The sequence below is a fragment of the Onychostoma macrolepis genome, chromosome 04 (genome assembly GCF_012432095.1).
Source record: "Onychostoma macrolepis isolate SWU-2019 chromosome 04, ASM1243209v1, whole genome shotgun sequence".
In the NCBI taxonomy this organism is placed as follows: domain Eukaryota; kingdom Metazoa; phylum Chordata; class Actinopteri; order Cypriniformes; family Cyprinidae; genus Onychostoma; species Onychostoma macrolepis.
The window spans coordinates 24,447,544-24,460,107 of record NC_081158.1 but is presented as its reverse complement, the minus strand read 5'-3'; the positions used below and the strand labels follow the sequence as shown (position 1 = coordinate 24,460,107).

Here is a 12,564-nt window from a genome sequence, read left to right as displayed (position 1 = left end):
CTTGTTGTTGGTGGGCCCTGAGGCGAGCACATCAGCCTGTAGTTTGGGGAAGTAGCCCTGCTGGTATTTTCCTTGGCCAATCTTCATATCCAGCAGGTGAGGATGGATGGCTGTGTGGTCGATCTTTCTCAGCCTTTGCTCTATGGCCTGGGCTGAGGAGGAGAGAAGAGAAACACAGCTCGAGTGAGAGGGGTTAGGCATTGTGTCATGACAGCTTGAGCTTGAGAATATATTAGAATATTCATTAATAATAAGCTGTAAGCTTGAGGCTAGACTTCCACAACAGTAAAATAAAAGTATTTGAAAATAAACTAAACTAATGTATGAGCAAATCTGCTCTTAATTAGATACACTTTGCATGGGTTATTTTAGAATACAAATTTATAAATAATGAGCTTCAGTCATGAAATCTGAGTGAGTGACTTGTATTTCAAAATAATATAAATATTCAAAAAATAAATTAATATTAATAAAAAATAAGAATAATAAACCAAGTATAATATATAACTGACAAATAATACATATAATATTATTATAATGTACTTGTATAATAAAAAGTGTTATTGTATTAAGAATAAGAAATTATTATTTATTATTGTTGTGGTCACTGAATAGTTTTTATAAATTAATATAATAACAATTTTACACTTTAGCTTCAATAACGAAATATGACCAGTGTCAAGAACCTAAATAAACTATTAGAATTATAAATAATAAACCAAGTATAATTGTTATTGTATATTGCATTTTTATAAATAATTATAAATTTGCACATGAACTTCAATAAAAAAAACTATGAGCAGTGACTTTTAAAAAATAAAAAATGAAATAAGAATTATAAACAAAATAATGAATTAATAATAACTGTATTACTGTATAACAATAATTACAATTATTTTATTTTATTATTAAACAGCTATTGTTGTTATTGTTGTTGCTGTTGTTGAAGTGGCTACAGTAGTAGCTTCCTTGATTCTTTTCCAGAAACAGGAATAAATTCAAACCTTGTTTTCATGCTAACATACTCATTTACTGCCTAGCATTTTAATCGTGCAACTAATATAACAATTAACATTATGACTTCCATAGTGCATTTTGTTTTTGAAAATGTTGTGCATCTTTTATAGGGCATCTGTGGGCAGCTTGCCATTTCAGAAGCACATTTTTTAAGCCAGAACAGCAGCATCCATCTTCCAACAGTGACCTTCAGTGTGACAAGAGGTTATTGACCTAACAATGGTACTAAGGGCTTAGCGAGCAGACGCGTACTCAACAATATTCAGCGCACATACACACACACACAGGCTTCCCAAGATGGCACAATACAGCGCCAGGCGCCCGTTCTTTTCTTTTCAGCATTTGGCAACCTTTCAAAAGCGCTCCATTCATATGACTCATTTGAGGACAGACTCTTCAGTTCTTTCATTCTGTGCTCCTCTCCTCATTTTTCAACCACTTCTGTCGTCTCTCTTTCTTTCGTCTCTCGTCCCCCCGTCTCCTCGGCCCCTCAGCCGCCCTCTTGAACTGTCACTCTCTATAATCATCTGAGCACATACGCAGCAGTTATTTTTTTTTCTACAGGCTTCATTAAAATTGAAATACACAATTTGTAGTGACAGAGCAATGACTGGGAATAACCATCGGTTCAGAAAAAGAATGATGAAAAGTGCTCTGCTGAGGATGTGATTGAAAATGTCTTCTCATTTTATGCCTTACTGATTTTTGTGCAATGCAGCAAAACAATGATTTCCGAATCTGTTTATAGAGACAAAGAACATCGAACACAGTATAAACCACCCAACAGTAAAATAATTTCAAAGACCTCAAAATTTAATTAAAATGAAATAGCATTCCACTCCTTTTTACTTGTGTAATGTGACATAACCGTACAAAAGTTTGGGGATTTTATTTTTTTAAAGAAATTAATACTTTTATTTTAGCAAGGATGCATTAAACTGACCAAAAGTGACAGAAAGGATATTTATAATGTTACAAAAGAGTTCCGTTTCCAAAAAATGCTGTTCTTTTTCCTGTTTTCTACTGATAATAATTAATAATTATATTATTGAACCTCAAATCAACAACATGAAATGTCATCCATATTCCATGTGGGGGTTTTTTTCCCCTTTTTTTGCTACCTCGTCTGATATTGTTTGGACAAAGAATCACTGGTTGAGTCAGAGATCGGCAATGTTTTGAAAGTGGTAGTAGTAGAAACTTCAAACGGCTTAAAGGGGTCATATGATGCGATTTCAAGTTCTCCTTTCTCTTTGGAGTGTTACAAGCTGTTTGTGCATAGATAAGATCCCTGAAGTTGCAAAGACTAAAGTCTCAAAACCAAAGAGATATTCTTTATAAAAGTTAAGACTAGACCACGCCCTCCTAAAACGGCTCATTCAAACACGCCCCTACATGTCTACATCACAATGTGGGGAGATTTGCATAAAACCGCCCAAACGTATATGCAAACAAAGAGGGCGGGACTTTTATTCGCGCTGTAGTGTTGTTGCTGCCACTGGCGCCATGTCGTGGAGACGCTGTGTTTCATTGTGAAAGTGAAACTACTTTGTTTGGACTTCCAAAAGAGGACACAACTAGAAATCAGTGGTTAAGTTGTATTTACAACACTGTTCCAGAGCAGTTGAACCCAAATATTCGAGTGTGTGCAGCGCATTTTACGGAGGACTATTTCCTAAACCTGGGAGTAGCCTGCCAGCTATGCTCAAAGACTGTTTCTATAACGTGGGGCAATTCCAACTTTGCAAGGACAGTCTGGCACTTCTGACTCACAGCCTGTAAGTACATTTTCTTATTTAAAGAATTTGCCACTGACGATTCAAACACAAGTTTTGAGCTGTGTAGAGTAGCGCTTGTTGTTTGTCGTTTCTCCGATCACAAATGCAGACATGGTAATGTTTACTGTCTTTGTAAAAAGACAGTATAAGTAATTATAATCAATAATTATGTCCCCACTGGATGCAACAAATGCCTCGTTTATAATGGGTTTTATTGTTTTTGTGTCATCATGCCGGGACACAGCCTCACAATACGGTAAGGGGCATAACATTTCCGTCTCATGCTTGAGGTATTCGGCCAAATCACAACGCACTGGATAGCTGGCCAATCAAAGCACAGAACGCTTCTCAGAACGATGAGCTTTGTAAAAATTGGCACGTTTCAGAAAGGTGGGGCATACAGGAGCAACAATAAGGTACAGTATATTGAAAATAATGTGTTTTTTGAACCTTAAACCGCATAAACACATTGCATTACACCAAATACACCAAATAATGTTCTTTTTAGCAACGTCATATGAACCCCTTTAAACAATTGACTCTGCACATTAAACTGTGATAAAACACCAAATACATTTTACTTTAATATATTATGAGAAATCAATCTTAATGTTTCTTACCCGACTCTTTGAGGAAAGTGCATTTCTGGTAAACTGATGAGCGCAAGTTAGGTGCGCGAACATTGTAGAGACGGGCCTTCTCAATGCGTCCGTCAAACACTCGAAGGAGGGGTTCTTTCTCCTCCCATTGAGACATGATCTTGTTGTCGATGAAGGTGGCAAACATTTGTGTTTCGATGAAATGGGACAGGAAGGGCAAGTACGGTTCCGGCTGGTCAGAAAGGAATGAGGCCTGAAGAGAAATCAAATGAAAGAACTTAATACAAAATACAAAAGTGCCTAACTAGGCTACAACAAAAATATTAAGAGTGTGTCTAATTAGTTTTGCTAATGAGTGTGTAGAATGTAAGTCACCTTGTCAAAGTTGTGCATTTGCTCTCTATTGGTCAGCCAGGACTCCAAATCTGGTGAGTTCTGAATCACAAACGACTCGTAGTCTGCGAACATTGTCGCAAAGCGCGCAGCGAACACCTCCCTCAGCTGCACGTTCAGTTTAGCGTTCCTCAGCTCCTCTTCCTCAGCAGGAGACCTTCCTCCGACGCCTTCCTCCCCTACGGCCTTCTGCCCCGCTGCCAATGCCTCCAGACGGGCCACTTTCACCCCAGTCCTTTTGGCCAGAGCCTGCAGACGCTCCAGAGTCGGGTTGCCCTGAAGAAGTTCCAGCACATCCAGAGCCTCTCCACCGAGGTTGCCATTCTTTCTGTCATCCACCAACTCACTCAGGGACGTACTCTTCAGCTCCTTCTCCAGCATGGAGGTCTGCGTGCTGACAGATGGTTCAGGGGAGGTGTTTCCCCCCTCAGGAGACAGACCAAAACTTAGCAATACCTCACTGAGTTCCTGGATGAACTCGGTCTTGTTGGGGAACTGAGGGAAGTCTTCAGGCAGCTCGATGCAGTGGTTGTCGATGTCAACAAAACACAGGTTCGCCTGAGGAGAGAAAGGAGCCGTGCAAATTAACATTTACGCTTCAAGCCACATATCTAAGTCTGCAATTGTAGGAGTTCAAGTTTTGCTGTACCACACTTCTATTATTTGTTATTAAATGTCACCAGGCTGATTTTTCTGTAATTACACTTCAACCTGTACTATAATACAACAATAAACAATCAAAGGAAATCAAGGAATTTGTGACAAAGGAAATCTGTTTGTGTGTAAGTGAGGATAGCAAAATAAAAGTAAACTGTGACACATTATAAATCAAAAATTCTTCGTAAAGTGGACTACCAGTAAAACTGATAAAACATTTATTTTCAGATTATTCAGACACTTTGACCTGATCAAGTTTTGCTTAAGTGTTTTTTTTCTTTAATTGCTAATGCGGCCTTTTCACACCACAGACTGAACAAAATTAAGCATTGCTTGATAATTGGTTGACCTAAATAGGTATTATCTAATTGTGTACTTAAATTTAACACCTGACAGCTATTCATTCTAATTCATTACATACCTTTCTATCAAAGTTATCTGACATAATCAAAATTAATTTGTTCTGACAAAGTTGAACTCTGAGTTCTTGTCATATTTTATTACCATTTTCTAAAATATACCAAATAAACTGTGACAATGTGAGAAATGTTGAAGGTGTCTGAATAAATTTTGGTTTGACTATTTATAAGTATTTTTTTGTCAAATTAATATTATATATACATAAATATATGAATGCATGAATGAATAATATAATATAATATAATATAATATAATATAATATAATATAATATAATATAATATAATATAATATAATATAATATAATAATATAAACAAGTAATTTAAGACCGAAAAATGAGTTGATCTCGGTTACAAAAAATGTAATCCAAAATAATAGCCTGGCAAAATAATCACTACATCAACATTAAGATTACATTATAAGCCAACTTCATTGTGATGTGCCAAACAAAGAAATGTCTAAAACACAAATTCATTTCTGGGAAATTACAGTATTCAAACACGGCTGTACTGACCTAATAACCAAAGCAAACATCTGGAATTAGGTTAAATCAATCCAGTGGATCATTAGAAATCTCAATGTGTGACACATTGCTGTTCAGTCACATGCAATGCAGCTCATGCAGTCAAAATGCCCTCAAGTGAGTGTGTGTGAGAGTGACCTTGTTGCTGTAAAAATAAATCAGTCAAGCAGAACTATCCGTTCTGTCAGGCCACAATGCTGACAGCCTGTCAGAAACCAGCATTCAGGCCAGTATGCATGTGCTTGACCTAGCTAAATAAAAGCACTACATCTTTTTTCCTATTAAAAAAAATGCTAGTTACTTTAGGTTCATCTTTATGACTGTCTTCATTTCATATGAGTGCACATAATTTGAAATGTGTGTCAGATTTCTTTATATGTACTTTTTTTAAATGTCTCCTTTTACACTGCTACATAAACATGAGTGTGTGCATACATGTTTGCGCACATGTAAGTTTGTGTTGTACTGTAAATATGCATCTAAGACTCATTGCATACTAATACTGTTCCCGATCAGAAGAATCGTGTTCTAAAATGGGTAAAAAAAATGGACTGGAGCTGAAGCATAATAATTTAACTAAATGTCACTGTTAGCCATACTCAGAGTGCTGTTACCCAAAGACATATCAGAAAACCTCAAGTGGTTTTAAAGCAAGGACAAGGAAACATTTGTGAGGAGAGCAGCATTTTAGCAGAATCCAGCCTCAAGAGATGACTACAGAAACGGCAATCCCAAAATGCCCTGTAACAAGGTCAGTGAAAAAAAGATGGTGGATGAGGCAAAATGTAAATAATGAATAATAATTTTATTGCATTTATTATATTTCTCAATATTTGTGTGCTGTGCATTTTAATGAGTTTTATTAGAGTATTATTTCTAGACGTTCTACACTACTGCTCAAAAGTTAGTTTTTTTTTTTTAAGAAAGAAATTAAAACTTTCATGCAGCATGGATGCATTAAATTGATCAAAAGTGACAGTAAAGACATTCATAATGTTAGAAAATGTTCTATTTAAAATAAATTATGTTCATTTGAAGGTTCTAATCAGTGAATCCTGAAAATATCACAGTATATCAAGCAGTAGAACCGTTTTCAATGTTGATAAAAACAAATGTTTCTTGAGCAGCAAATCGTCACAGGAATAGACCACATTTTAAAATATATTAAAATAGAAAACAATTATTTTAAATTTTCTTAATACAGTGATTAACAATATTTGTGTTTTTAACTGTAACAAATCAACTTGATCAAATAAATGTAGCCTTGGTGAACATAAAATAATTTTTTCAAAAATATTTCAGAATCCCAAACTTTTAAACATTAGTTTATATAAGTAAACGGCAAACAGAAACACAAAAGTGATGTAGTAAAATGGAAACCCATGTTGCTTTCCCAAAATGAGCCACCTCCTCTCTTGTTCCCCTTCGGTCTCGCTCTCGATGCCATTAGTCTTTTTTTTTTCTGGGTCAGAGTGACTTCAAAGAGAATGCATAGCAGGGACTCTGGATGTTAATTTACGGAAAATGGGATTTAGGGATGAGGATGTGGGGAAGCCTTGGAGCATCCAGACGGACAAACCATGAATAATTAACCTCTGCTAAGAATTCTGATACAGCACGACACAAAGAAACGAAAGCTCTGAAGCTAATGTAACACATCAAACATGGAAGCAATGTATTCACTCTAAGAAATAAGAGGAAAACAAGGACTGTAAAAGAAGGGCCTCAAACTGGTCAGGCTATTTTCAGCAAAGGGCGTTCTAATATGCAGATCATCCATCGTCACCAAAACAATCCAGCTCCAAAGTTACAAAGCCTCTTATAAAAAAACAGCCCACTTGATGCATACATCCACATCCCAGGGATTTCTAAGTGGCTGTGGTGAGAAAAAGTGCGTGAATGTGCAGGTTACCTCTTGAGGCAACTCTAGTTTGGAGCGGTCCGTGCCCTCTTTGGACTGCAGGCCCATGAGATACGGCACAGGGGCGTCCAGGAAGTGCAGAAGTGAAGCGGGAAGGATGGGCACATACACATGCTGCCACTGGAACGGGAACAGCAACGTTGTGATTCCCTCTGCAACCACCATGAGCCTCTGGTAATCTAGATGTACACAGACAAAAGAAAAGTCAATATAACTTCAAATGACAAAAATTATTATACAACACAAATATGTAATTAATTCATTTAAGTTAATTGAAATTCACTTTTTGCCACCAGCAAGCGAATTATTTAAATTAAATTTACCAGCCTTAAAATACGTCTTACCAGCCATGAAACTGTATTCTGCATTATAGAAAAATAAATAAACAAACAAACAAATAAATTAAATAATAATAAATTAAAAGAAAAAAAATGAAGAAATCAAATTTAAAAAAATAAAAATGTTTTCTTTTTGTAATGTCTATTTGAAGCTTTCTCAAAAATTTCTCAGACAAATTTGATGTGTGATTAATCTGTAAATAAGTAGATTAAATCACAACACTGTGTAATTAATACATTAATTTAATCACATTACAGCTCTGGTATATTGTTTTTTTTTGTCGATATAAAAGTTAAATCCATTTGTTTTTCCATACTATACAATATGCGCATAACATCAGTGAAGATCGTAATTACTAAAACTTCCTAAAACTGGCTAGCAAATCTGTTTTATCGAACCATCAAAGTCATTTTTTTCTACTTGCCTTTGGCACTTGATGATGGTTCAGTTTGGACCCAAGTTAAGTTAGATGAAAAGCAACTTATCACATAATACTCTGTGGTGGACTTACTAAAAGAGGGCAATGTTATTATTAATAGATGTTTCTCATAAAAATCCCATTTGTTTATATGGAGAACAGTCAGAGGAATTAATTAGCATGTGTATCAGCTTGTGTTTACTGAAAAGCATATGTGCTGCAGCAGGGTAATGTAATATTCATTAGGCTCCTCCACATTCACTCAGTCTCCACATCAAAGGCCCTGCAAAGATGCACTTGCCAGCATCAGAACTCAAATTTAAATGCTTAAATAAGAGTTTAACTGATCTGCATACAGTGAAGACTGGAGTCAAACACAAACAGCCTTTAAGCTTGATATAAAAGTAGAGCTTGCCAATTGGTTAATACACTTGAAACTGAATTAATTAAACCACACAATTATCGTAGCATTAGAAATAGATACAGAAAGTCAACATATTGTTTGGAAAATGCATTACTGTAATAAACATAAATAAATCTATATTCATTTCTAAAAATATTTTGTATTTATCTTATATAATAATAGTAAAAAAAGAATACAATGAAATAAAGAAAACAAAAACAAACCAAATAAAACAAAAGCAATATCCACCAAACAAAAGCCAACAAACCCAAATGAAAGCAAACGAAACCAGGCACAACCAAACAAAACCAAGCCAAACGAAAACAAACAAAGCCAAACAAAACAAATGAAAGAAATTGAACGCAAAAAAAAAGACATGCAAAACCAAACTAATATGAACAAAACAAACAAAACCAGGCGAAACCAAACAGAACGAAACCAAACAAAGCAAAACCAAAAACAAACATATGAAAGCAAAGCCAAATGAAAGCAAAAAAAGCCTACTTAGCCAAGCAAAACCAAACTAAACCAAATGAAACAAGCAGAACACACAAAAGCACATGAAACAGGCAAAACCAAATAAAAGCAAACAAAAAGAAAGACCAAACAACTATTAACAAAACAAACGAAAGCAAAAAAACAAAACCATACGAAAGCAAGCACAAGTGGATAAATCTGGACTAGGCAGGTGCAAACAAAGAAACACATTTCCTAAGCTAAAATTGTGTTTCTTACCTTGTGAGTAGAGGAGGATCTGCATCTCTAGTAGGACACAAGTAAAAATCTGCACCAGATTTTCCACTCCCAACAACTGGAAGGCCTCACTCAGTGGGAAATCAGCCAACGGCAGCTCCCCGACACCAGGCCTCTGGCACAGGATAGGTTCATACACTCCGTGGAACTTTAAAGAGCGTCCAGGCGGTGGCAAAGGTACTTCATAGAGGATGTTGTTGATGTAGCTTTCCAAAGGAAGTGGGGGTGGCTGATGGGAGATGACAGCACGGTGCACCTGGGACAGGAAGCGTTTACAGGCGTGCATGAAGGGCATGGGCGTGATTAGACACATAGCTTTGGACACGTACAGAGTGTCACGAACAGAATCGTAGCCTTCGCCGGAGCAGCCACAGCTCCTGCGGCCCCCTTGTGAGGAGGAAGTTGATGATGGAGACTCAACTTCATCCAGGCTGCTGGCTAAAGAGTCCATACTAGAGGAGGATGAGGAGGATGAGGAAGAGGATGACGACGAAGGGCAGTTATGGGCAGATGCATTATGCTCTGCTTGGTGCATCTGGTGTAGCGTCTGCATAGCAGAGCAGATCTGAGGGCTGGTCACCTCCTCGTAGAAGGTGTGGACGAAACCATAAGTGCGAGATCCGTCTTCTCTTGTGATGAGGAACGAGTGGAACTGTGGGGTACGACTGTCACGCTGTGTTCGGAATGACAGACCTTTGGGCATGCAGAGCTGAAGAGAAAGAGAGAGAAAATGACTTATTGCTTCAGTAACTACACATTTCTTAATGTTGCCTTTGTGCATTTTTATATATGCAGGGCTTCTACTGTTTACATTTCCAGCAACATCAAAAAACGAAGTTAACCTTAGCACTCCACTGAGAAAAAAAAAATTATTATTATATGTGAAGAGGCTGTTGTCAGAAGAAAGACAGCCAAGCACATTATTGCTCTTAGATGATGGATTTTCCTCTTACTCTGCAATACTTTAATGGATGTACAGTGAGAGACGGCACCTGTTAAAAGTTGGCTGGTCAATATGTTAAAGACATGCAGTTCATTTCAAGATTTCATACACATGTAGATGGGGGAAATGTTTCATTCACTCTCTATATCATATGTGGCGATATGATTTTAACTCCAAAGTGCATTTGACCTGACTAAACTGGACGACTTGATAAATTACGCAGGTAATGGAACGCATCATTGATCTTTAACTTTTATTTTGACATCTGCTTTATAAATAGACACATGCAAAGATTCAAAGATGCATGCACAACAGATATATGCAAAATATGTAAGAGTACAGCCTCAATCGGATTTACTGAGCAAAGTGTCTGCATGCCTGCAACTTGCATTTCTTTAAATTGCAGGGGACCAATTCACTTCATTCATTTGTTACTACATAAAAGCTTATAACCACAAAATATTGTGTTGATAAATAGGTTTACAGTACATTTTCAGTATGTATTTATGTAGCACAATGCTGAACGCACATGCAGTGTGAATATTGTAACTTGTTAACATGTTATCAAAATAAAGTGTCATTCAAATTCCATCTGAAATAGGCAACAACTGAAACGATGGAGAAAAGGAGGGAGAGAGAGAAAGGACAAAGAACAAAAGAGTGCAGGAGTGAAAAGAAGATTAGCCAAGAGTGGAATTGAAAAATGAAATGATCACTAGGGGAATTTTATCCAGACCTTGGAGGACTGAGAACTGAAATGGAGTTCTGTGATTGCAATCTGTATTTCAAGCACTTTTAATGTGTGTGCGCGTGTGTACACAGAAAAATAAGGGTTTAAAATTTACCTTTTTGGGTACAACAGCTTGTCCCTAGAGCAGTACCCTTAAAAGGACATATTTGTATCCGTTTTACCCCTAATAGGTACATATTAATGTACTAATATGTACCTATTAGGGGTAAAAAAATAAATAAAAATTGTCCAAATGTCCCTTTTACAATTTTAAAACCTTATTTTTCTGTGTGATAGTTTTACGTGCGAACCTCTGCAGATAAGAGACTAGCCTTGAAAAATGACTCAACAAGAATGTCATTACGTTTTTTCCCCCCTCAAATGATATGATGGCACCATGACTAGCAGCACTGAACACTTCAGGTGTTCCTTTTACAGAGCGAGAACATACACAATGAGCCGTTTCCATGCCGACGTAAGCAGAGAGCCTGGGTTGAATAATTGATGCTGGTGTCACTACTGCCAAGCTTCCGTTTATGTTTGCCAATGGAAAAAAATGACCTTGCAGCACAGGAACGATAGGGTCAGAGGTTTTCGTTACCTCTCCATACTCTGGGATGGTAACACAAGCCCTTCGGCTGATCACTGCATGCAACCACAGAGTGAGTGAGAGTCTGTGTGTACACGCTATGACACTCCAAATCAATGCAGATACAGATCTTTCTTATGACTAATGTGAGAAATAGTGAGATTGTGTGTGGGAACCTTTATTTGAAATGGAAAACAAACAAGTTTAGATGAGTTGGACATGATAAATTTGCCATAAAATTTCACCCTGGCCATCAAGCCTCAGCATGCTCTGAAAGGCACATGTGTCCCAGACGTATTTTAAACAAAACATAATAAAAAAAAACAAAAGCCCAACATCACAACAAATCAAAACAAACACACAAAACAAGAATAATATAAAATAAAAGAACAAACAAAAAAACGTAAAACAAAACAATTGAATGATACAAAACAAAATGAAACAAAACCATAGAACAAAAGAATGAAACAAAACAACAAAAACAAAACAACAACAACACAAAACCACAACACACAAAATAAGAATAAAACAAACAAAATAAAACTCCAAACAAAACTAATTGAATGATACAAAATAAAAGAATGACATAAAACATTAAAAACATTCAAATCACTACTGGAGGTAATAAATCAAAGGCGTAAGCCAAAGAGGTAAAAGTGTCAAGTACAGAAGTCACTTACCATGTTGACAGCATCCTGGTCAAATGGGTTGCACTCGATGTTCTCTGGGTAGTGGGCAAGAACTTTGGATTTGAAGGTCCTTTTGAGGGGGCTCTGATCAAAGTTTTCCCCTGCAGAGAGGAATGGAATAAGTATTAAGGAGAGTAGATGACTGGAAACATCTTTTAAAATATTCATAAGCTTTAGAATGCGAAAGCTATGCTACGAGTGTGTCTGAATTTTTATACATGGTCGTAAATAAGAGGAGGTTTGTCATGTGTCTTAGCTACACTGCATTTAACTGATAAAAGATTCATGGTTTTGCCACTAAACTGCAAGGCCTTTTGAGAGGATGGCACTGTATAGAGATATCCACGTAAACAAGTTAAATCTGCTTAGTTGTGCTGAACCGTAAGGTGTTTG

At 36.6% G+C, this 12,564-nt stretch overlaps 1 protein-coding gene across 1 annotated transcript in view; it reads right to left on the bottom strand.

Annotated features, from left to right (window-relative positions):
- Positions 1–12,564, bottom strand: part of dennd5b (DENN/MADD domain containing 5B) — a 39,158-nt gene that overhangs the window by 11,110 nt on the left and 15,484 nt on the right. Inside the window, 6 exon segments of the mRNA XM_058773240.1 lie at positions 2–152; positions 3,416–3,647; positions 3,770–4,345; positions 7,299–7,486; positions 9,203–9,929; positions 12,163–12,272. Coding sequence (XP_058629223.1) covers positions 2–152; positions 3,416–3,647; positions 3,770–4,345; positions 7,299–7,486; positions 9,203–9,929; positions 12,163–12,272 — 1,984 coding nt within the window.